Raw genomic sequence first — 25,173 nt, forward strand, 5'->3', positions numbered from 1 at the left:
AGGCACACTGTGGAGGACTGAAAGTGCCATAACAAAATTTAAAAATGGATCCAATTTAGTCAAATAAACAATCAGTCAATAAATAAACATCTCATCAAATGTGCCAAACATGTTAGAAATTAATTTCTGAATTAATGTATTTATAAGCTTGGCAATAAATTCATTCTGCCTTGCCTAGATAACCAAGTACCTAAGTTATCGTGGGTTGACAGGACACAGCCGTTTGATGTCTGATTTATAGTTCTGCACTAATCAGTGTAGAAAGAGGCTGAAGCTCAATATTGGGGTATGAAGAGCAGCTTTATTGCTTGACCAACCTGTGGCCTTCATCAGAGTCATCCTGATCCTGACCTGATGATTAAATAACACCTGAAGGCAGATGTATTCAGACTGATTATGTAATTATTATCTATAGTATGAACACAGTTAAATATTTTGGATACATTTCCAAAAAATTATTTAAAAGTCCATACTGCTCTCCACAAACTTTAATATATATTCATTTTTATCTATTTCAAATACTCTGCGGCATCCCTGATGTTGATGTTACCAGGAAGTGGTGCCATGTTTTCCTATTAACACAAACATTTAGAAGGTTGTGTTCTTTTAGTGTTGTAGCTATTTTATATTTATGTTTTATTTTTTTTAAGATAATCAGTAAATATCAACCTGGTGGCCCAGAGCCACAATAACTAATCTCCAATAAATCATCCAGCACCTCATTTTTAAGGTGGCCCTGCTGACCAGCAAGTACTGAAGCATGTATTAAGGTAGCTGCCAGGTCTTGATCTAAAAACAGGCCCACCTGCATTATTGAGGCTTACATACTGACCTGGAGACCAGCTCTGGCCTTGCCCCAGATTTATCGGGACACACGAGCTTTGGCAGGGGATGAAAGCAACGGCGAGAGAGAAGTGTTGGATTGATGTTGTTACTGGACAGCCCTTTTCATGGGTAAGCTCACACTGTTCACATAGTCACACTGTCAGCATCCCTCTTAAAGACAACTCCTTTAATGCAGTGACTTGATAGTACTTCCTCCACTTTCTGTAATTGTCCCGATATTTTTTGTTTTTCAATGAAATAGCCCGTTTTAATTTTCTCAACGATAAGGCCAGTAAGCATTGGTCGTTACTGCCCTCTAGTGCTCACTACAGCGTGACGTTACGAGTGGACCCGGCTTGAAAGGCTTGGCCATAATGAAAAGGGGAAATGCCGACTAACCCCTGAGCTTTTACTATAATTTAAATAAATGGAAGGCTCCACTGTGGCCTCCATTTATGAGCCAGCACTTTACTCTTTAACCTCTCGGCTCAGGGCTCTTGAAAGCAAACCAGTTTTCTCCTTAAAGACTATTTCTGATGACAGCAGATGTCACCCGGCGCTACCAGGCACAGATGCCGTCCTGCTTGAGGTTAAGGCAGGATGGCACCGTCCTTTCCGCATGACCGCTTCCACCAGTCAGGAGGCCAGGCCTCACACGTCTGTGCCTGCTCAAGAGCAAACCCCATACGCTCTTTACATCACCGAGCGTGGTTTGAGTGCCATACAGGATCATATTCTATCGCGCATAAAAGCAAGGTGTCATAAAACGACCGTGCCACGTCTGAAAGCGGTAGAAATTTACGACAGCTGCTTTCGGCTGCTACTGCGGGGATCTGCAGGAGCGCATTCACCTCTTCTGTTGCAGCGATGCGCAGCCGTGCCGCATGAGTCACAGCGGCAGAAACGGCACGGATGTAAACAGGGGGCGGGCTCAGGTAGGCCTAACCTGTACTCGCCCAGCCAATAGGGAGCCGCGTTTCTCTGCCTCGGCTTCAATCTCGAGATTTCTATTGGTCCTCCGAAGCGTCGATAGCCTCTGACAGCTTCGCAATTACACCGCGGAAAAAAAGAGGAGCGAGAGAGCGAGGGGAAAATGATTAATCTGTCAAAGGCAAATTTGGGATCGGGATGAGAGCTCTGACATCCAGCCGAGCGTAACGCCAGCCCCCGCAGGCGAGCACCATTAATGCACAGGAGTTTCACGCTAAGCCGATGCACCGCCATAGCAGGTGGTGCTCGTATAATCATCCGAGGGTCTTGTGTCACTCGTCTCTGCTGCCTGATCTGCGCCTCGTTTCAGCACTGGACAGCGACCGGGCACTGAAAACACCGAGGGAATCCTGAGGCGGGGTAAATGTCACAGCCGCACAATAGTTTACCACAATCTTGGCATCAATCCCGTGCTGCATATTTTTTTTTCTACTGGTAGCTGTTTTCTATTGCGATATCACCGTATGCGTGTGTGTCCTCTCGCCGCGAAGGATGCTTTGTTGTGCCGTTTGTTAAAGCGTGATTCGTGTTTGATTTGTCAAGCCTCCCGGAGCACGGGACTGCGCACGGTGGCGATATGGAGCTCACCGAATGCCCTTGAAAGTGTAGCCTTCATGTGTGTGTGTGTCGCTGTGATTGTGTGTTTTTGTGTCAAAGGGAAATAGAAATAGAGAGAAATAGTGGGGGGAAGAGAAAAGGAGAGAGGGGAGGGGGGCTGTGGTGGTTGGAAGCAACTGCGCAATTGTCTCAATTGTCTGTCCCTATCTGTTCACATCTCCTCTCTGCGCCTCTCTCTCTCTCTCTCTCTCTCGCTCTTTTTCCCGCTGTATGTTTCCTTCTTGGCCTCTCTCTTGTCCGCTCTCTCTCTCTCTCCGCTGCTTCCACAGTCGGTCCGACCCTCGCTTGGCTCGGGGCAATGCGCGCCTAGATGACTTCACTACATCAACAAGCACCGCGGTAGTCCTGGACTAATATAGCAGAGCCACATCTTTTCCCCCTCATCTCTCCTCCTCCTCCTGCTCTCTCTCTCAATTCCTTCCGTCTAAAGGCACCATGGGAAACCGTGGCATGGAGGAGCTGATCCCGCTGGTCAACAAGCTGCAGGATGCCTTCAGCTCCATCGGCCAGGCCTGCAACCTAGACCTGCCGCAGATCGCAGTGGTCGGAGGCCAGAGTGCAGGAAAGAGCTCTGTGCTGGAGAACTTTGTAGGCAGGTAAAATTGACAAACAGAAATAGGATAATCCCTTCTCACTTTAACCTTGAGGATGACATAAGAGATTGGCCCCATAGAGTTCAGACCATCCTTCCCCTGCTTTAAGTCACAGTTGAAGCACCTTAAGGCGAGCAGATTCAGTCACTTTCTGTGCTGCTGTTTTATTTTCTCTTTTTTTTGGTACCACATATCCATATCTTGTGACCGCCAACAGGGGATGGAGGCTTTATTTGGGTTACAGCAGCACCTTTGGGGATTTTGGCCCAATCAGCACCAGCTGCAGGAGGCCACCTCACAACCCTAAAAATAATAACCGCTGCTTTTCCGTGAACCATGTACTGATGGCGTTATGTTCGGATGTTGTGTAAAATGCAGATTGCTGCATGTAACCTTTATAAAAGCACCATCCTACTGTTCATGCAGAGGTGTCAGCTCCCACTTCTCCAAACACATGAATATTCATAATTTTTTCACCCTTGATTTATATATCTGGGTTGTTGTTGTTTTTTCCAACTCCATAAGCAGCAAGCAGTGAATCTGAAAATGAGAAATACATCCAGGCTCCACAATGACATTTTTTCCTGCTGTCCAGTAGCTACTAGTGTGTTATCTGCTACAAGAATCTCACTATTCTCAGACAATAATGTGTTGCCATGGTTTCTTTATAACCATGCATTTTAAAGAGATTGGGGACCTTTTAATTGACAGCTAATTATAGCGTCCCTCAGTTGTCTATTAATAGAGAGACGTACTAATCGTATATTCTCTAAATTTGATGAGAACTTTGCTTTTTAAATCGATTAGGGATCCCGTCACGTGTCCGTTTTAAGGGGAGAAGTCCACTGCTCTGTCTGCAAAACAAGCTGTTGGCCGTGATGATTTCTGTGTCTCTGGAAAGAATACCAGCGGGGTTATTGGAGCTATGCTCAGATTCCAGACACTCGAAAGCATACATTACAGCATATAGTGTCGACATTTACTTTTAGATGAGAATATTTTACATGCAGGGAGGGTCTATTAAAAGATGCCATTTCATTACTACTGTTTTTGAAGCTTGAACCACACTACATACTTGAAAGTCAGTCGTTATCTGCTGCACCCATTCTGGCCACTCTTTTAAAGCCTGCCTGTCAGTGTTTATGGAGGTGCACAACTAAAATGCCATTAGCTTGAATGTCTTTGTAACCACATATTGCATGTTCTTACAAGCACGCAGTTCCAGATGGATGCATTGATTTAGTTCTGTTTCAGCCCTCATTTAGAGTCGTGATGCTGAGTAACGGTCCATCTGTCCAGCACTGGCTCTGCACAGCGCTGAATGGACAAGTAGTGGGCTTTTAAAAAAAGGAAAAACAACTCACCCACTTTAGGGACTTCTGAGGGTCAATATGTGTTAATAAGGTTCTTGAAACAGACCTTAAAGCATAAGAGGCAGGCTGATAGGTGTGTGGCATGCCTGCATGTGCAAGTCACTATTTTAAACTGGGAGAGCTCGCCGTCAGCGATGCAGCTCTCTATTCTGACCTGTTGTTTATCGGGTCAGGTTGTTCTTTACTGTTAGAGTTATTGTGTTGCAGTAGCAGCAGCTGAAAGCCACAGGACATGTTTTAAAATGGCCCCTTTTCCCCCACTTGTTTTGAAATGGCCTACAGCAGACTACACGAATGACACTGAAAGCTTTATGCTAGCTGTCATGCCATCGTAACTGGTGTAATTATAAGAAATTTGCCTTCCAAGGCTTCAAAAGTAGAAGCTGTAAATAACATTATCATTATGCTATCTATAGCCTTTCTTGGAAAGAGGTTTACATTTGCTGCGGTTTGATGTAATGAGTTTTGATTGACTGTCTGTCCTCAGGGACTTTCTGCCCCGTGGATCTGGCATTGTCACCCGCAGGCCCCTGGTTCTGCAGCTTATCAACTCTTCTGCAGGTGGGTGCACACAGCCACACACCCACACTTGCTAGCATGCAAACACACATGCTCTTACACACAAACACACACACACACACACACACACACACACACACACACACACACACACACACACACACACACACACGAAACACACAAATGCAGCCTCCTCCTCTCTCCTTTTAAAATGGTACTGCTTTTTTTTCCCTCTCTCTCTGGCTTTTATTCCCTCCCGCTCTGGCATTATTTTCCACTCAGACACATGCAGCACAGCCATTACTAATCTCTGTTATATGCTCTCCATTTTCATCCTCTCAGAATGGGCTGAATTCCTCCACTGCAAAGGGAAAAAGTTCACAGACTTCGACGAGGTTCGCCAGGAGATCGAGGGAGAGACGGACCGTGTCACGGGGGCCAACAAAGGCATATCTCCCGTCCCCATCAACCTGCGGGTTTACTCCCCTAATGGTGCGAAAGGAATAACTCACCTTTTTCCTCTTTTTACTGCCAAGTGCCAGTATGCAGTAACACTTTTGAATCAAACTAGAACGTGAAAAGCTGTGAGTCATCATACTCTCGCTCCTCGTTTGAACAGTTGGCAGATAGACTCTTTAAAAACTGGGTCATTAGAAACAAAGAAGATAGTTTTGCTTGTGAAGTTATTGTGCTGGATATGAATGAGTTTTGATGATGTGAAAGGCAGGCAGGCAACCAGATCATTTAAAGGCTCTGTGTTGTGCTGCCCTCAGATTGTTTGTGCTATTAAGAAGAGGCATTTTTTTATAGCCATATAAGTCACAGAATTAAAGGGATATGAAATAATAGACTAGCCAATTCAGCTTCCCACCTTCTGTGACCTTCTGTCAAACTGATAATGTGGATTGTCTTTCATTTCAAAAGCTAATAGCATCATCTACCTGCCTTGAAATGCTGAGAGATGGCTGGCTTACCGACTAAGACTTTTATTTCATAGCACTTTATTTACCTGTTTAGTCGTCAATGGAAGTTGTTCTCCCACTGTATCTGCTTCACAGAACTTTATTGCTGCAAAAATGACTACTCATATTATTATAAAGCTTTAACCACAGATGATACACTTTAAAAAAAGCTAATTTTAAGCTGGAAATGTGAAACTGGTGATAACTTATGAGGTAAAACTAGCTTGCAGTTAGTAAAAGCGTGCATAGCTGTGTATTTACTCATTTAACCTTTAGCTGTTTGCTCTAATTTGCTGATTTAAATTATGGTATCTCAGAGCCGCCTACATATTTATGCACTGTTGAACAGTTGAACAGACAGAATCTAGCCAAATGTTCTAGTTATCAACCACCATAGTTAAATGAATGTTGGACTAGCTGCACATCACAGAAATGTCAAACCAGTTCTTACATTGCATTCCTCTGATTGTGCAGTATTGAACCTGACTCTCATCGACCTTCCGGGGATCACTAAGGTGCCAGTCGGAGACCAGCCCGCGGACATCGAGCAACAGATCAGGGATATGATCATGCAGTTCATCACCAGAGAGAGCTGCTTGATCCTGGCCGTCACTCCGGCCAACACTGACCTGGCCAACTCTGATGCCCTGAAACTGGCGAAGGATGTGGACCCCCAGGGTAAGGCAAGGATGCTGGGGTAAGCACCAGATATTGGGAATAAAAGAGGCTGTAGCAAGGATGTAGAATGAGAAACTGAAGGAAATGAAGTCAGTACACAGTGGCTTTGTGGTTACTGGGCCAGCCTCAGTAAGACTTTCAATCTCTGTCAGCTGCAGGGTGGGTGCTCAGTGTCTGACCTTGTGCTTTGACTGCTCTGAATGTGGAAGCAGAATTTCCCTGTAGGGAATGATCAAGTGTCACATTTTTATTAGGAACGAGGGTCTGAGAGAAGAGGAGAGTGGAGATGAGGAATGCACAAATCAAATGATAAACAAGGAAAGGGAAAGAAAACGAATGTCTTAACTTGTGTGGAAATAAAGATAGGCAGATAAGTTGGGGGTAAGAAAAAGCTGCATGAGATGAATAGAAATGATAAGAAAAGAGAAAAGAATCCACCTAACTGAACAGTTTGACCTTCAGACAGGAGACGAAAATACACAAGTGGACAAGAGGGTGAAATAGCCAAAAAGAGGACTTGAACAAAATAACCTTGTGTGAAAGACGAATTATATCAGACAAGAAAAGTGAGGTGAAGGAATACAGGAGGTAAGCAGAAACAGAGAAAGGATGCTTTAGAATAGAGAAAAGAAGAACAAAGCGTGGAAAAAGGGAAGCAATAAAATACAGCAAGAGCTGGATGCAAAGCTGGATTAAGGCCCAGACCTTCATGAGCCCCAAATGGGAACATTTAGTATAATGGACAACAAACAATAAATGTGTAGTTAATTATAAAAGGAAGCAGATATGTAATATAAGCTTTTTTGCTCAGTGTGAGGATTGTATAATTTTACACTGTAATAAATACAAAAAACAAAATACTCACCAGAGTGGATTTTAAATCAAACAATCTGTGTGTAATTGAAGTGCAAGCTGTGAGCATTAATCTGGTGAGTTTGAAAAAAAAAATATGGCATTGACTGTTTAGTAATTACACCCATTTTTATACAAAGTTTCCCATTTTCAGAGGTTCAAAGGTTTCTTGGTTGACCGACAGCAGTTTCATGGCCATATGAAGTCTGTTCTGTTGTTGTTAGGTAAAATCTTTTGTATTTTATAGCTTTTCACTGACATTTTAAATATGGGGCCCAAAGAAATGTGAGTGCAAGTGAGGAAGGCCATCATTTTGCCTGAAAAACCTGAGAGATATCATAAACCGTTAATATTATCAAGGTTTACAATCTAGAAACACCTTAATTAATGGAAATACATGGTGCAAACCACGAGTTACACTCAAGAAGACCAGATTAGCCAGAAAACAGATCTGGAAAAAAGTTCTTTGGGCAGATGAGAGCAAGATTGCTTTGCACCAGAAAGATGAGAGGAGACAAACAGGAGAAGGAGAGCTCATGATCTGAAGGATACCACGTTATCTGTCAGACATGGTGATGGTAGCGTTATGACATGGACATGTATGGCTGTGGAACTGGGTCACTAGTGTTTATCGATCATGTGACTGCTGATAGAAGCAGCAGGATGACGTGTGAGGAGTGCTGTCGCTGCAAAACTGATCAGACAGTGGTTCACAGTGCAAATGGATAATGAGCCAAGCATACTGCAAAAGCAATTCAAAGACTTCTCAAGGAAAAGGAATATTCTTCAATGGCAAAATCGGATCCCATCCCAATAGAGCATGCGTTTCCGCTACTGAAGACAAAACTGAAGGCAGAGAGACCCACAAAAAAAGCCTAGATGGGCATCTTAAGGGGGTAAACATAGCATATGTTGACGTTTATGGGTTCTAGACTTCAGGCAGTCACTAAATGCGAAGGAGTTTCTTTCAAGTATAGAAAACAGTTCTTATATTTAAAATAATACAAGTATTTTATCAGAAATGGCTGGAATTCCTAAACGGTTAAAGCAAAATTTTTGTTAAACCCCTTGAATTAAAGTTGAAAGTCTGCACTTCAGTCGCATCCATACTGTTTGATTTAAAAGCAGGCAAAACTGCAAAAAAATTAATTCTAATCTAATTCTGTGCTTAAAAAGAGTAACCCAAAACCTTTAAAAGAAACTAGTGTTTCCTAATGACTATCACTTCCTTTCCCATTGTACGTCTTTTTGATGCCCTTTCCAGGTCTGAGGACTATTGGAGTGATCACCAAATTGGATTTGATGGATGAGGGCACAGACGCCCGTGATGTCCTGGAGAACAAATTGCTTCCACTTCGGAGAGGTGTGTGTTTGTTTTATTGCGATGTAGCCAGCTTCTATTTGGCTCTTGCCATTTCTCTTCTCCTACAGTTCCTCCGCTCTGAAAACTTCAATCTGTGTTCTTGTTCTCAGAGTCAAATGTCTGTCCAGGTTTTACCTGCTTTCACATCCATTCTCTCATTATTTTACTCGTGTAGTTGCTACTAAGATTCTCGTTTTTTTTTTTATATTCGTCTTTGTTCGCTCCCAGGGTACATCGGAGTGGTGAATCGCAGTCAGAAGGATATTGATGGAAGGAAGGACATTAAGGCAGCTTTAGAAGCCGAGAGGAAGTTTTTTTTGTCCCACCCAGCATACAGGCACATGGCTGAGAAAATGGGCACTCCACGCCTGCAGAAAATGCTCAACCAGGTGATCACAGGTTCCCCACCAATGCTTCTCCACCATACACTTTACATAATTAATAAGAGGGCGGCCTACTTTTTTTTTATTGTTGGCTTCCATTATACAGCATATCAGTGTGGGTGATATAAGACTGTAAGTAGATGGAAAACACACTCACGCTTTCTAGCTCAGCTCCTAATAATTTATCATTTACTGGAGGAAGCATTTCACATTTTCATTCTGCAGTGTAACTGAATGAGTGTTTGGCTAAATCCTCCTTGATTACAGTAAAATAAACAGTCCTGACTGTAATTATTCTGTATTGCAAAAAATGGCAAATATGTAAGAATTATCAATGAAACCATGATTTTAATGCGTTTCATATGGTGGCTTTGTGTCTCTAAAGCAACTTACCAACCACATCCGGGACACCCTGCCAGCTTTCCGCAGCAAGCTGCAGTCCCAGCTGTTGGCTCTGGATAAAGAGGCAGAGGAATACCGGGGATACCGACCCGATGACCCGTCTCGCAAAACCAAGCAGCTGCTGCAGTCAGTACCCCATTTTTCCCACGGACAAAGCATTCAGATTCGATTTTGCTGGCAGAAAATGTGTTTGCTGCAGAAATCCTACCATATATTGAATATGATGAATCATCGTTGATTTATTTTGAGGTTTTCCATTTTTCATGTTACAGGATGGTGCAGCAGTTCTCTGTGGACTTTGAGAAGAGAATTGAGGGTTCAGGGGACCAGGTGGACACAGTGGAGTTGTCTGGTGGAGCAAAAATCAACCGCATCTTTCATGAGCGTTTCCCCTTTGAGTTGGTCAAGGTGATATACTGAAGTTAAAACGAAATGCAATCACTGGGGTCACATTTAACACAGTCTCACAGCCAGGATTTTAAAATGACACAGATACTTAGATGAAAGCTTTAAAACAACATTATATGGCAGTTGTTTGATTAAATAGGATGGTGTATCTTTCTTTTTTAGCCCCAATCCTCCCTGCGCATTTTCAGATGAGGGCATGTCATAAGTTGTAGCTTTGGCCTATTTGTACATATTAGTACCTAATGACATAAAACTCCACCTTCTGTTGTTTCGTGAATCTGGAACAGCAGAAACAGTGACACCCCTCGTTTTTTTTCTTTCTCATTTTAACCAAATGTAAGTTTTGAAGAATGTATATGACTAAAGTACATCATTTCTTCCTTTGTTTTCCTCCTCTGCTTCCTCCCTATTCTTCATGCACACTGTAATTCCATCCTTTATTCTCTATTGTGATTTTCTTTTGAATGATCCTCAAATAGCCTCACCATTAGCGATGTTTCTTCACACTCCGAGTGCAGAATGTTCTTTCTCTTTAATCTTTCAGCATGAAGAGCTCTTGCAGTCTTCCCGCTGTCCCATCCATTACATTTGTTCAGTTCTTTCATTTCTTCCTCTCTGTTCTCCGCAGATGGAGTGTGATGAGAAGGAGATGCGTCGCGAGATCAGTTATGCCATCAAGAACATCCACGGTATCAGGTAGGGTTTTGTCTATCAGGCGAGAATATGATATTGCCTAAACTAGTCTTTGTTCCAACAATACCTTGTACAGGCCCACATCAACTTGCCAAAAGTAGTTCATGCCAGTTTTTCAAGCTCAAGCATCCAGTTCCTCAAACATTTTGAGCCTGTGCTCTGCTACTGCTCACAGCTTTCTGGCTGTGGCCACAGATATTCATTCTGGTATGGTGAGAAATTACCAGCATTGAGCTTGGTTTGTGAAAAGGCCTGAAAGTATAAAGTTTGTATGAGTATTTATGAACTGGGGTGGAGCAGGCCTTTTCTTTTATTATATTCAGTTCTGACTATGTGTGTTTCTATATTGATTCACAGTGGTTAGCCACTGGAACCAAAAAAAAATGCCACCCAAGCAAGAGAAAATCTGACATTTAAGACACCACCACATTTTGAGCCTGAATTCCTTCCAAAAACAAAAACAGGTCTGCAGTGACTCACGTCAGTAGAAGATGGTGATCTATTTATTTTCAGAACCACATGTGAAGGCTGTGGTTACATCTAGCTGAATCAAAACACAAATCAAAAGCAGGAATATATGTGGAACCAAAACATGTGTTACTAATGTTCATCATCTCTTTTCTTGCACTCTTCGTGGGATTCAGGACTGGACTTTTCACCCCAGACATGGCATTTGAAGCCATCGTGAAGAAGCAGGTCATAAAGCTGAAGGAGCCTTGTGTCAAGTGTGTGGACATGGTCATCCAGGAGCTGATTAACACCGTACGCCAGTGTTCTAACAAGGTAGCGCTTCTGCTCATTGGCTTTGTTGTACTGGAACAATATTACCAGACTGATGTTTCGGGTTTTCATCTAAAGTTTTTCATTATTTATGATATTATTTCACATTCATTATGTAGAAGGAGTCATAAGCTGTTTACTATGTTTTCAGCTGGAATGCTTCCCCATGCTGCGTGAGGAAACTGAGAGAATTGTCACGTCTCACATCCGAGACAGAGAGAGTCGAGCCAAGGATCAGGTTTGTTTTGTTACTGTTTAGTAACAACTCAAAGGCAACAAACAAAACAAATATAAAAAAATAGCAAAGATTATCTCACAATTTTTCCAAAACTTGTCACTTGTGTACAAATGGCACACTTTGGCTTTATGTTCTGGATAGCGCCAAGCTAGCTGTTTCTCTGTTTATATTCTTCATGCTAACATAGGCTAACCCGGCTACTGCTCAAGCTAGCGAGCATCAACGAGTCTTTTGAGGCACTTTAGTGCAAATATTTGACAATAATATGACAGATTATTAAGTGTTGCTTCACATGCTCTGGTTTTTAGTGAGTAAATTTTTAGCTGTCACTATATTAGTACACTATAATACTATGAGATTACTTAGCACTAATTAGCAAGTAGCTGTGTCTCTGTTGTGTCAATACAACCTACACCTTAGCACTCCATCTTTCCCCCCGAACATGGTCTTTTCCTGAGAAGAAAGAAACCAACATGGACAAATATTAAAATTTGACACTGCTAAACAAACAGAATAAAAGATGGGTGTAAGCTACCATTATCTCACTGCTTCTTTCTGAAGTTTTTGAGAGCTTCTACTGTCAACATCTTCAAAATAATTTAATGTAATATACAAAATAGATAAATAAAATAAATCAAATCTTTGCAAAATAATAGATATGACAATTTGACCTGTGAAACTGCATGTTCATAGGCTAATAACACATGATTGACACATTGTTAAGTCAATGACAGTGCAGTTTCATACAGATAATCTAATACTTTGAAACACAATGATAAAGATTCAATTTTGTTTTATTCAACATGAACCAAAATGAGTGACTGAGATCACAAACTGAACAGGTCAGTGTTTACATCAAAAAGCTGTTTCCCTATAGATTTCTATAGGATTGGAAGTTACTTGCAACCAGTGCAGGTTTAAGGCACTTCAGCATTGACTTCATTTTTCCAACCCAGAAGTCACATTTGTGTGTCATACTGTCTATGATTCATAACAGGGTTTCACAAACCAGTTGACACACTGGATATATGTCCATTTTTTTAAAGTACAGAAAAAAGTGAGGTCTTAATGCTGCTTGTCCAACTAAAGAAAGTCAATGCGAATATTTTACCCAAATTCACACATTGATTTTCATTTCCAGGTTCTGCTGTTGATTGACATCCAGCTCTCTTACATCAACACTAACCACGAAGACTTCATTGGATTTGCTAAGTAAAGAGTCAATCCCTCAACTTAGCTCTACTATGATGCATTCTTTAATACTGCTCATGTCAGGCTAGTAAAAACAAATGCTTAGAAACTCCTCTTTTACCCCATCATGTTTGTCACCTTCTATTTTCTCTGTGTTTGCCTCTCATCTCCGCATCGCCCTTCCATCTCTGTTTTGTTGCTTCTGGGCGGCAGCGCGCAGCAGAGGAGCAGTCAGACTAATAAGAGCCAGAGTTCAGCAGGCAATCAGGTGAGCATTTGTCACGTCTCGTGTGTCAAACAGTGGAGGTCGAGGGAGTACTGCACACCCACACAGCGGCAAGATGGCTACTGCAAAGAAAATACAAAGAGCTGAAATGAAAGAGATCTTGTGCAAAGCACTCTCTTTCATTTGAGTAAATCTTATGCATTGCACAAACATTATGTTATATGCATTTTACCTTTGCATTGTTTTTTTAGATTATGTTATTACTTATTTCTCCCTTTCGTCATGCATGTTGTATTATGTTTTAATTGGGCACCAACTTTGAACAGTGTGTTTTATTTTGATCTCTTTATTTCTTTATTTTTATTTGCTTCCAGTAGCCTTAGTGAAAGAATCTCTTGGGTTCTGTTACTTTTTGCCACCATCATCACTGGTGTTGTTGTTGAGACATTTCCCTTTGTTTGAACCCCTCCTGTGTCATCAAGGTGCCACTTTGCATTTCATCCCCATCCCTTAGTGAGAATCTCAGCTGCCCTCTTAGCTGGGTGTCTGTTGGTGAGTATCGCTCATTGCGGGTTATGGTTTGCAATGTAATTTGTGCCTGCAGTAACAACTCAGCCCATTGTGTGGTGCTCTCCAGCACTGCTACATAAAAGAAAACATTTTCCCCTCATTTTCCACTCTGACAGGTAAAGAATGCTAATTGGCTGTGTACACTTCTGTTGGCCAGAGGCTCAACAGAGGGTCAACTTTAAAACAAGTTGCATTAGAAAATTTGCCTTTTTTTTTAGTGCCACATGGTGTCTAAAACCCCCACATCCCTTCCTGTTGTAGGCCTCCTCTCCTCCTGCATCAGGCCTGATCGTAAGAGTTTTCTTTAATAAATGTGTGCTTTCTAACACCGCCTACACCCACCAAGGCCCACAGACTACAGGGGGTTACCAGCTAAACATGTAATAGTGAAAATGTGCTTTTGGCATGGCTGTTAAAGTAAATCTCTAAGATAAGATAAGAAGCGTAAAAAAAAGATTTCTTTTTGGTGTCCTGGGATGCTTTCAGCTACAAAGCAGCTCTCTCATTTGGGCCTAAGACACAAAGGCTTTGTAATGATTCGGGTAACCTCCTTTGTGAGTCTTAGGCGGTGTAAGACTGACAGTTATCTAACCTAATAATCACTTGGCACTGTGCCCTCTGGCCTGTTTATGTAGGGCTTGTAGGGTTAATACACCACAGGAGACACACACACACACTCTGTGTGCTTGAAGCACTAAACACGGCGGTCACTTAACCAGCTAACACGGGCCTCTGCTTGTGGCATTGTGAGCACAGTGAATGAGATCGCACTGACACACAGTCACACGCTCGGCTCTGCCGTGAGTCACAAAGACACACCTAACCTGACCTTCACACGCATTTCATCGCAAGTCATGCTTTGGGTGATTTGCACTAATTTGCGGTGTCCGTCTTGAAAGGCGGAGGAGTCGTTGATCATTAGGACCGTGTCGTTCTCTTTCTTTTACGTGTAGTTTATGTTTTTATTTACTTTTTTGGGGGCAGGGTTTGTCCGTAGATGTCTTCCTGACTTTCTGACCTCACCTCCTTCCACCTCACAGGTCATCCGCAAAGGCTGGCTGACTATTAACAATATCAGCATCATGAAGGGAGGAGCCAAGGAGTACTGGTTTGTCCTGACTGCTGAGAGTCTCTCCTGGTTCAAGGATGACGAGGTAGGTTTAAAGCGGCTATGATCAGTATTTTTATACAATGTTATTTCTGTGGCTCAAATGTGCTGTGTGAGGCGTTGGCTGTTGTGATGAGGAGGCCAGGATTTAAGTGTTTGGATTCAGTATCCACGCTTGTCTCCTTATAGTTAATTAGACTTTTTGACTTTGAATTTTTTGTTTCTTCCTGAAAATACTGATATTATGTCACACGTTTACTATACTGGGATAAAAATAACTAAAACTTAAAGACGCTATGCTGAAAGGAAGGAGCATTCAACTTTCTACATGGATACATGACTCAAATCACTGGTCAAAAAGAATTTTATTTATTTATTTATTTCAGTTATCCTTGAAAATATCAAGTACAGACCAACCAGCAGCAGCATACTGGTCTTGTAGCTGAGCACACCATCTGCACCACAAGCCTGCATGAACAGGATGAAGCATTCGGTCCATCCTCCTGGCTTAATCTTGGTGGGCTGATGTCTATCTGCCTGTCTGTGCCTGCTGTACAGGTTGGAGGATATTCTGCACAGCAAGTGTAGATAGGCAGACACACTGCAACTCCCTCAGCCAGTCGGTGTGGTCTCTGCTTGTTTATTGGGCCTCGTTTAGTCTCTTGCTGTGGTACGGCTCCAAAAAGGGGAATGCACAGAGACAATGGCCTTCTCTGCAGCCTTCATTACAACATATGTGCTTCCAATTGGGCGTTCTTTCGACTTATCCCCAGACCGGTCGACTGCTTTTTGTGCATTTTTCAGGCATTGCTGAGCAGCAGATCATCACCGTGATGGAGCAGTTTACTGTATGAGTCACCATTGCGAGGAGTTTTGGCCACATTTCTGTCATTCACTCAGTCTTTCCGTTCATCTTGTGTTTTGTCTCGAATCCCCCCTCAACCCCCCTCATATCTCTCTTTCTTCTCTCCCCACCTCTTTCCTTTGGGAGTTTAGGCATTTGCTTCTTCTTCTTCTTTTGCAAATTTGGAACAGGACCAAATCCCAACCAAATGTTCAATCGCAGACACCCAAAATATATGAAAGCACACTCAGCCCTGAGACCAGCACATGGGGCCGCGCAGCGCCGAGTCCAAAGATTGTCATTTGAGACGTCAGTGTGGTGGTGCAGGAAATTATAGACTCCGCTGGCTTCGCCTTGTATATTTCTGTTTTACACTCTGTGAACTTTCTATAGTCCCAATGCACGTGCACATGCGTGGATGCACATAGACACATCTGCACACTCACCCACTCTCTCCCTCTCTCTCTCTCCCTCTTAATGTGGCTGCCAGTTACTTTGGAACTGCTCGCATTCTTGGCAGGAAAATTATAAGTTTGTAATCCAAACATGAGCCTCCAGTGTTTGCGGTGAAGAGAAACCCCTCGACTCAATATCAGTGCCCTGCTCAACACCCCCCCCCCCCTTCCCGCAATTCGACCGACCTTCAACATCCTTACCAATCACTTCATGACAGTCATTTCCTTTAATCCTTCATATGTGTAATGCTTAAATGTGTCACAGTGTGCAAAAGAGCTCCAGCACAAGATCTCAACTTAATAGACGGAACAATCGCTCTTAGCTGAAGCCATATTTATGAGTATAGCTCTCTTTTGTTTTATTTGCGTTATCGCACTTTTCCTATCAGCCTTTAGCATTTAGCGTTCGACACCTTAGAAGTCTACTATAGCTCCTTTGTCCTGTGCCTCACAGTTTTCCAGTCCCATTCTGACCACCCACTGAAATAACTTCCCTGGAGGTGTCTGACTGTATTTTCAAACTCCACTTGATTGATTGGCCCTTCGTTCCTTTGGCTTGTGTTTGATGCTTTGCAGCCACATTCGCTCCTCCTCCTCCTCCTCCCCAATCCCCCCACCCCCACTTCCACAGGACCACATCTTCATCAGAGGCACCAGGCTAGCAGCCTGCACATTTACTCATTCATGCCATAAATTATGCGAGCTTGTGGGTTAAAGCTTCTGATTGGACTGATTCTTTTTTTTTCTTCTTCTTCTTCTTTTTTTTACACCCTGGTTTTTCAAAGCTGCACTTAGTGTTGGTGATGTTTGGTGATATATGTTTATTCCCCAAAAGAACCGAAAGGAAAGTGGTGAGCGTTAGAGGGCGCTTTGGACAAAATACAGATGATACGGAACAAATACAGACTGCAAAAAGATTCAAAATAGTGAAGAGTGAGGAAGAGGCAAAAGATGCAATAAAAACAAACCCACCCCACACACACACACATGTCAAAGACCTGATATAGAAACAGAGAGAGAGAAAGGGACACAGAAAGACAGACTGACAGAAGAGGGTCCATGCCCAGTCTAACCAATGTGCAGACTACTGTACACCAGTATGACAATGAACAGGTAGTCTGAACACTGGGTGGACGGAGCCGGAATTAGAGCCAGGCCTTGTGCGCTGGTTTTCCTGCTTCCCCAGATGCTTGCGGCTCCGTCGTCCGTGCCCTCCCTTCGCCTCCTCTCCATTTTGGCAGCAAAGGATCCAGCGTGTCGAAAACTTTTCAAAAAAGTTTCTGTCTCATCCGCATTCGTCTCTTTCCCCCCTTTTGGTTTTTGGGTCGCATCTCTCGCTTATTTGTTTTGGTGGGCGTTTAAGCTCGGGGTCCCCTCGCGGTCCGTTTTGGTCACGCCGGCCATGAGGAGTATCCAGCCTTGACGTGGCATATTCGCTCAGACGACCGGGACAGACTGGCTACACGTTCAGGGAGGGGATATTACAAAAAAGAGGGAAAGAGAGAGACGGAGGGTGGGGGGGAGGCAGAGGTGGGGGGAGTGAGTGAGTGAGTGAGAAAGGGAGAGGAAGAGGGAGGGGACCTGTGTGACCATATATGGGTTGTAGTGACCCCTTGGGGAATAGAACACAGAAGGGTCTGCAGAGTTTTCCTGCGTCTTCTTCTCCCGTCCTTATCTCCTTTAATTCTTACCTGCAAGCATCTAGCACCACGTTCCAGACCATCGCGCCAGATGTGGACTTTGTTCTGCAAATCTTTTGTAAATCCACTTCAGCACTCCTTCTTCTCGGTCTTTCTTCCTCCCTCCTTCAGCCGCCATCTCTTTAACTTCTCCCTCCTTCCCTGCTTCCCTGTGTGCTGCTAAGCACTACCAGATGTTGAGTTTTAACGCCAGGCTGTCATTTAATCTCTCTTGCTCCCTCTCTCTCTCCCTCATTCAAAAAAAAGAAAAAAGAAGAAGAAAAATCAGGCAGGAAGTGGGCCCCTCTGGAATGGGAAGGAAAAATATTGAAAAAATATTGAGGGGGAGGGATAAAAGGAAAAAAAAGACAGTTAAGAAAGATGAAGGCTGGGATGAAAAAAATAAAAGATCTGTCACAGCTCCTGCCAGAACCTGTGTGTCCTCCACATCAACACCACTGCTTGAGTGGTGTGTTATCTGGACCTCCTGTGCGATTATATCAGCGTTTTCTCCTTCTTAACCACGACCAGAGTTTCCCCGCCCGACAGCTACCAGCTCTCCACCAGCAAACGCACCGTGAAGAACGACTGTGTCTTGACCCACACTGTAATGACTTCCACATGTGCTCTCCTTCTCCCTTTTTCTTTCTGTTTCTCCCTTCCCACCTACTCACCCCACTGCCCCCCCACCCTCTTACCTCCCACTCTCATTTCTCCCCCATTCCTCCTCCCTCCTGTCCCTCCTCTTACTCTTTCAGCTCTTTTTCCTCTCTTACAAAAAAACAAAAAAATGGATGTCACCTTTTCTCTTACCTATGTCACATAATGCTGTTCTTTGCATGGCAGATGAAAATGTTTCGGTTAAAAAAAGTGATTGCGGTACGTACCTTCTGCTTTCCTGGTCCGCAGGAGAAAGAGAAGAAGTACATGCTGCCCCTGGACAACCTGAAGGTGCGCGACGTGGAGAAGAGTTTTATGTCCAGCAAGCACATATTCTGCATCTTTAACACGGAGTCAAGGTCAGCTGAGAGATCTTCAAATATCTGCTTTTTTATTAACCTTTGTAATAGTCGGATTTATAGATGCCTAGAGGAACCAAGACTTATTAGAGCACACGCATGGAGAAGACGGAGGCCTGTGTGTTGAAGCAGAGGCTGAAATGTTTGGGATTATGTTTCTTATAGTGGAGTGTGAATACAGGTTAAGACAAGCTACAAAGATTTAGGTTCGATCCTTCTCAGTTTTTGAAGTTTGACAGTTACATTTGATGTACATTTGGTGCTACGACACACTATCTTTTAGACAGCGCATGTTATAGAAAATTGCCGCAACAAACTGAGGTCCTTGAAGGTCTTGATGTTGCAGTAGTGAGCTGATGTATGTGCAGAGTGCCAAAACACCATCTAGCAAATAAGCATATACATATGTTGATTTGTTCATATTTAAAAAGAGGCTTGGATGTGTCATTTGATTCTGTTCATCAACTGAGCACCACTAACTCTAATCAGAGGCATTCTCAAAGGAATAGATATGAAGAATGTAAAAAATAAAGAAAATGCAACACTGGCAGGCCTAATGCTGCAGAAAGAATTGTTACTTTGATCGTCACAAGCATGGAGAATAAAATAAATAAGTAAAATAAAGAGATTAACATATTTAAGTTACTGCTCAGTGTGTGCTCTCTGCCGCTGTTTATTTTTAACATGATAGCCTCACATTAGAGGTTTGAAACTTTAAACTGCACATTCTTAAATATTAAAGGTGACTCTGTGAGTTCGACTCAGACTCTGTTTCATAGCCTAAAAGGAGAAATGGAAATGACTTTAGTTTGTGGCCAGTTAAAGGTGAAGGGAAATTACTTTTATTGATCGAATAATTTTGGCGAGAGATCGCCTTCACATGTACCTGATCAGTTTTCTAAGTTTTGTTCTTGTTAACTTAAAAAATTAGACATTTTTTGCATCGTCATCTGAATTTGATTATGTGCAAATACAGTGACAATGCATAGGGGTGTCAAACAGAAGGCATGAGGGCCAGAATCGGTCTGCCAAATATTCTCATCTGGCCCACTGGACTGCTTTGGCAGATGGGTAGAAGGCATGAATTTTAGACTTTTAACTATAATTTTTATTGGTTTTACAGCTTTTCCAACTGATAAAGATGTCATTCATGACCATTCATATTGCATCAAAGTAAATAAGTAATAGACAAAGCATTAAATGCATTAAATTAAAGTTCCTCTCCCTTTTACTGTCTGCTATAGAAATGTATGATTTTTACAGTGGGTTCAACTTGGCCTTCTGTTTGATACTGTATCAGAAGCAGATTTCAAATTGAGAAATCCAGATTATTTGCTTAATTAAATACACTCTTCTACTTTTTTACATGGGATAGTACAGATTATGAGCTTTGTTCTCGCTTTGTCTCACACATGCTCTCCTGTCCTCAGGAATGTGTATAAGGACAATCGCACCCTGGAGTTGGCCTGCGACTCTCAGGATGATGTGGACAGCTGGAAATCGTCTCTCCTGCGTGCTGGGGTCTATCCTGAGAAGACAATTACGGTTGGAAAAAATTCCATTAATTTAGCTCCTTTCATTTAATTTTTATGTAGAGCCAGTTGCTGAGAGCATGAGGCTTAAGGCAGGTCAGGTTTAAGGTTAGAGTTAATCAAAACATATTTAAAGAAAACTTGAAGTGAACAAAAAGTGATGCAGTTGCAGCAACGAAAAAAATCCAGTAACCCAAATGAGGCAAATACAGAAAGCCAGCAGGAAAAGACACAAGACGGGGAGACAAGACTATGATCAAATATCACATGGATTATTTGCACAGACAAGGCACAGGTGAACTAAATAAAAAAAAAAATAATGAGGGCAGGGTGAAGAACAAAGATGTGAAAGGTCACAGAAATCCACATAAGCAACTAACCTTTACAATAAAATGGGAAGGTTACAACTACATACAGGGCAACATGGGAAAAGGAAAACACTCGTGTACACATAACATACGGTGACTTGTGATCCCGCATACTATGCTTTAAAGTAAAAAACAAATCCAATATAAAATATACAGAACAAAGCAAAATTATAGAAAATCTGAAGTTAACATGCAAATGTACACTTGCCAGCATGGATCTAAATGCTGCCTTTCTACATCTGCAGGTTGAGAGTGAGAAGACCACTAGCACAGACAACTTCTCCATGGACCCTCAGCTTGAGCGTAAAGTGGAAACCATCCGTAACCTGGTGGACTCTTATATGGCTATAGTCAACAAGTGCATCAGGGACCTCATGCCCAAGACCATCATGCATCTCATGATCAACAATGTAAAAATAAATACTTAAATGTCTTCATTAAATAGGAAACAAAGACAAATTTTCTTTGGTTGTTACTGTATTAAAACAGCAGGACTGTGCTTTTTCTTCATTTTCACAATTATGATTTTCCATCTTCCACTACCTCTTTCTGCCACTAGGTGAAAGACTTCATCAACGCAGAGCTGTTGGCCCAGCTGTACTCTGCCGGTGACCAGAATGCCCTAATGGATGAGTCCCAGGAGCAGGCCCAGAGGAGAGACGAGGTACTGAGAACCCACCAGGCCTTGAAGGAGGCGCTGGCTATCATCGGTGATATCTCCACTTCTACCATTACTGTCCCACTGCCTCCACCTGTTGACACCTCCTGGGTGGGAGGATCTACTGGTGGTCGCAGGTAAAGTAAAATTACAGTACACATGGAGACTGTGGCCATTTGAAATAAAGGCATTTGGTGGTATGACGATATTCTGTTACCGCATATCTTGCCTTGTCCAGGTCTCCTCCTCCCAGCCCCACTGCTCCAAGGAGGATGTCTTCAGGCCAACGTCCAGCTCCCAGAGGGGCCCCGCCACCACCAAACCGCCCAGGACCCCTGGGGCCCTTCAATAACAGTGCTGATAGCCCTCAGGCTCCCAGCCGCCCAAATCGGGCCCCTCCTAGCATCCCAAGGTGAGTACAGTCCTCGCTTCCAGTTCTCTTTTCTTTGTATTAAGTACTCTATTCATTTACTGATTGAATAAAATATGGAATCACCTAGAAATGATCAAATTTGAGAAAAGTAAATCTAGAAACAGGTCTTTATGTGCTCTTTATGAGTTTTATATTTTTCAGCAGCAATCTGCTCTCCCGGGGCTTCTGTAGTAGTCAACTAACAATAGTTGAGCAGTGACCTGAAGTAAATGCCGTTTAATATTAATACAGATTCTTCTGTAAGTCACATGGTATACCTAAAAGTTCAAAAATACACAGATTTTGAAATAAAATGCAATATGAAACTAATTCTCAGGAGAAGGAGGTTTGAGCAAATGTGCATTAGCTTTATGGCAAACACCATGTGGAACGTCCCTCACACTGATCTCACTGGCATTTCTGTATTTTACTGTGAATATGTTAAATGCACTGGTTTCATATCTACTTGTGCGCTCAAAGCAGTTTATACAATATGGCTCATTCATTCATTGACACCCACTCCAACAAGCCCTTTTTTCAATGCTAAAGGGCTTTCTAGCTAACATTCACACACTTGACACAAAGCTACCACCATCCCCATTTACACTAGCTCAGCACAAGGCAGGAAACAGCTAGTACGTAAAGGTTACACAGTTAACCAGTATAATGTAACACATTATATCTGCTCATATCTGTACAAAAAACCCCAAACTTATGCCAGATATTCTGACTGAGCCAACCAGGCTAGCTTATGCTAGGCTAAGCTAACTTACTGCTAGTAGTAGCTTAATATTTAGCTTACAGAAATGAGCACAGTATAATACAGACTTGTATTTCCCAAAATGACAAACTGCTTCAATAAATAATCTCTACATTCCTCAGATTTTATATTTATTTGGCTTTAGTGTGGAAGACAAAGTTTTTACTTTTTCTTGTTAATTTCCTATTTACATATCTTATTCACGATGTAAAGAAATATCTTTTAAATTTGTGTGAACACTAAAGGTTACTCTCTTATCTCGTCTTCCCTTCTCTTCTTTTTTCTTCTCATCTTTTCAAAAATCACCTTATATTCCTGCTCTACGGCACCTCACACCACATAATTACCTATACTTTCCCTAAGTCGGCGGCCCCCTCCATCTCCTACAAGACAAGTCCCTCCATAATCATATAAAGGGATTCCCCATATCCTTATCTCCTTCCCTTATCCATTTCATCCCCCCACTCTTAGCCATGGCTCTGCTGTCCTGGTCTCTTCTTAGTGCTGACACTGAAGTCTTTGACCCCCTTTGACCCTTGATTTCCTGCCAGGTGACGATGTCCATATATTTATGTACAATATGGTACTTGTCTTGTGGTGTATGTGTACGTGTGCTTGTTGCTCGCCTGTGGTCCAGGTTTGCTTAGCAGGTCCACTACCCAGTATCGGTCCCTGGAACCTCTCCCCCGTCCACAAACCCTTTGCCAAGTCAACCACCGCCCCCACTTTGCTGCTTCTACATGAAAATACGCTCAGCAGTCGTACTGCCCTACTCATTCCAAAATGCAGCATGGCACATAAGCTGCTTTTATTGCATGGGAGTGTATGTGTGTAGCGTGCGTGCGTGTATGCGTGTTTTGTGCGTATGTATATGGGGGAGGGACTAATTTGCCTATATGTAGGCTGAGTTTGATTTAGTATTGTATTAATTTATTGTATAATGCCCCCTCCCCTCCTAAGTGTTAAATATCAGCTTGATGTTCTCTTAGGAACAGAAGTTGTAACTTAGTATATGTGTGAATATGCATTTTCGTGTGCGGATAACTATGTGTATGTGCGTGTGTATGGGCGTGCGGGAACACGTGAGCATGTGCCGTCTGTCTGCACGTTTGTTGGCGTTTCAGTTTCTATTTGTTTTCATGGTCAAAGCTGTTAATGATGAATCAAAAAACCCTCCGGGGTCAATTTTAATGTTGGACTTTTGTGAGTTGTTCCTGTGTTGTAGTAGCAGCCATACACACATAGCAAGGCTGAGGAGCACCTTCAGTATTCTCTCTATATAGAAAACAGCCTCAATACTGCATTTAACCTCGTCATAGGTGTCCACCTGTGCTGTAACAATGGTCAAATTGTGACCCTTGCAGCCTTAAGCTTCGATGCAGACGCTGACAGTAAGATGAAAAGAGAAAGAATACCTATTTTAACGTGGCAGAACACACGTTCATCCATTAACAAAGAAAGGACATGTTCTTACATGTTTCCATTTAGCCTTTTTCTCAGGTTCGAAACATGCGACTCCATGCATATCATGACTAGCATTCCTATTTTCAAACTCTTCTAGTCTCTTCCGTTTTACTCGCAATCACTTAAGCTGGCTGGTCAGCGTTTGTATCAGCGCTCAAGGTTGTATTGTCAACGTATAAGTGCTTCTCTGTCAGTTTGTTATTGTGTATGTGGGCCTAAACTGTGTTCTAATGTATATAAAGTAGGTAATGATAAGGAGATACTGTACCTGTGGACTATAAAGACCTCATCAAGGATCCTAGCGCTTTAATCGTTCTCTCTCGTGTCTCTACTCACTAAATGCTCCCTTCTCTCTAATTTAGACTGCCTTACCGGCATGAACTACAATTCTGTATTGCCAAAGCTAAATGTAGAAGGGGATAGGTAAAGGTAATTAAAAAAAGATAAATCTGCTGATGACCAACAGCAAAACGGTTCCATTTGTAGTGAAATTGCATTGTTTAGCAGAGGGCGTACTGTTAAATTGGGGAAATGCATCAGTTGTTATTTTCTGTGTCTCTGTATCTCTCCTCAATAAACTTCTCCCTCATAATGTCACACTTTGCCAGACTCTTTATTGTTTCATTCACAGGATTTTAGACTTGTATTTCTATGCAGGTTTAAAAATTAAATGTGATTATTGCTACAATTAGTATCTTATTATTACTTTAATTTCAAAAATATTTGATTCAAACTTTTTGGTTAGAAGATGACACTTTTAGTGAAAGAAGGACTTAAGAGAAGAGGTTCACCTGAAGAAACAGGATGAGCACACAACCGTAAAATGAACAGAAATGAAACTCCTGTTGTAAAGCTTTGTAAAATGTAAATAAAAGCACAAATTAATCACTTTCCAAAAGAGGAAAGGGACAAAAAAACTGAAAAAGTTGTATAATGCTAATAAACACACGGTGGAACATCTCAAAAGTAATAAAGTCAATTACCAAATAATCTAGTAAGTTCACCATCTATGGTACATAATATCATTAAATGGTTCAGAAAAATGAATCTTTGTATGTGAAGAACAAGGATAAAACTTGTACTGAATGGCCACAAACTGTCCTGTTTGTTGACCAATAACTATTTATACATTTTGAAAATCTGATCTCAAGATACACTTATTTACTTCCAAAGCTAGCATCCATATTTCCATGGGATGGTGGACATGTGA

The 25,173-nt window shown here is 42.2% G+C and overlaps 1 protein-coding gene and 1 long non-coding RNA gene across 5 annotated transcripts; one reads left to right on the forward strand and one right to left on the reverse strand.

Annotated features, from left to right (window-relative positions):
• Nucleotides 1-1,785: 1,785 nt before the first annotated feature.
• Nucleotides 1,786-24,560, forward strand: dnm3b (dynamin 3b). Of its 4 annotated transcripts, none has more exons than XM_086273496.1 (22): nucleotides 1,786-2,175; nucleotides 2,703-3,029; nucleotides 4,887-4,960; nucleotides 5,261-5,410; nucleotides 6,355-6,558; nucleotides 8,675-8,773; nucleotides 9,002-9,162; nucleotides 9,542-9,684; nucleotides 9,831-9,966; nucleotides 10,595-10,662; nucleotides 11,304-11,442; nucleotides 11,591-11,677; nucleotides 12,819-12,889; nucleotides 13,082-13,136; nucleotides 13,926-13,955; nucleotides 14,705-14,818; nucleotides 18,660-18,769; nucleotides 20,200-20,314; nucleotides 20,915-21,079; nucleotides 21,229-21,464; nucleotides 21,566-21,739; nucleotides 22,890-24,560. In XM_086273496.1, exons 2-22 carry the CDS (start codon nucleotides 2,869-2,871, stop codon nucleotides 22,903-22,905), a joined length of 2,508 nt encoding a protein of 835 aa, XP_086129622.1. In that variant the 5' UTR covers nucleotides 1,786-2,175; nucleotides 2,703-2,868; the 3' UTR covers nucleotides 22,906-24,560. The 4 variants fall into 4 exon arrangements, with proteins under 4 accessions (XP_086129622.1, XP_086129621.1, XP_086129620.1 ...); XM_086273495.1 differs by having other exon boundaries at nucleotides 1,789-2,175; nucleotides 2,864-3,029; nucleotides 22,863-24,560; XM_086273494.1 differs by having other exon boundaries at nucleotides 1,791-2,175; nucleotides 22,863-24,560.
• Nucleotides 11,162-18,403, reverse strand: LOC147308832 (uncharacterized). Its single transcript, XR_015126248.1, has 3 exons — nucleotides 17,763-18,403; nucleotides 13,007-13,216; nucleotides 11,162-12,130 (listed from the first exon to the last, which is right to left on the reverse strand). It is a non-coding gene; the product is annotated as an uncharacterized LOC147308832 (long non-coding RNA).
• Nucleotides 24,561-25,173: the final 613 nt, after the last annotated feature.

The sequence above is a fragment of the Aulonocara sp. 'chitande type north' Nkhata Bay genome, linkage group LG18, assembly GCF_057382095.1.
Source record: "Aulonocara sp. 'chitande type north' Nkhata Bay isolate Kocher_YH1m ecotype deep benthic linkage group LG18, A_spYH_male_GT1.1, whole genome shotgun sequence".
In the NCBI taxonomy this organism is placed as follows: Eukaryota; Metazoa; Chordata; class Actinopteri; order Cichliformes; family Cichlidae; genus Aulonocara; species Aulonocara sp. 'chitande type north' Nkhata Bay.

Excerpts from the sequence above, each read along its gene's own strand:
- dnm3b (XM_086273495.1), top strand. The coding sequence starts at position 2,869 with ATGGGAAACCGTGGCATGGAGGAGCTGATCCCGCTGGTCAACAAGCTG. Across the intron at positions 8,774-9,001 it reads ATTGCTTCCACTTCGGAGAG|GGTACATCGGAGTGGTGAAT; the intron begins GTGTGTGTTTGT and ends GTTCGCTCCCAG. Across the intron at positions 20,315-20,914 it reads ATCCTGAGAAGACAATTACG|GTTGAGAGTGAGAAGACCAC; the intron begins GTTGGAAAAAAT and ends CTACATCTGCAG.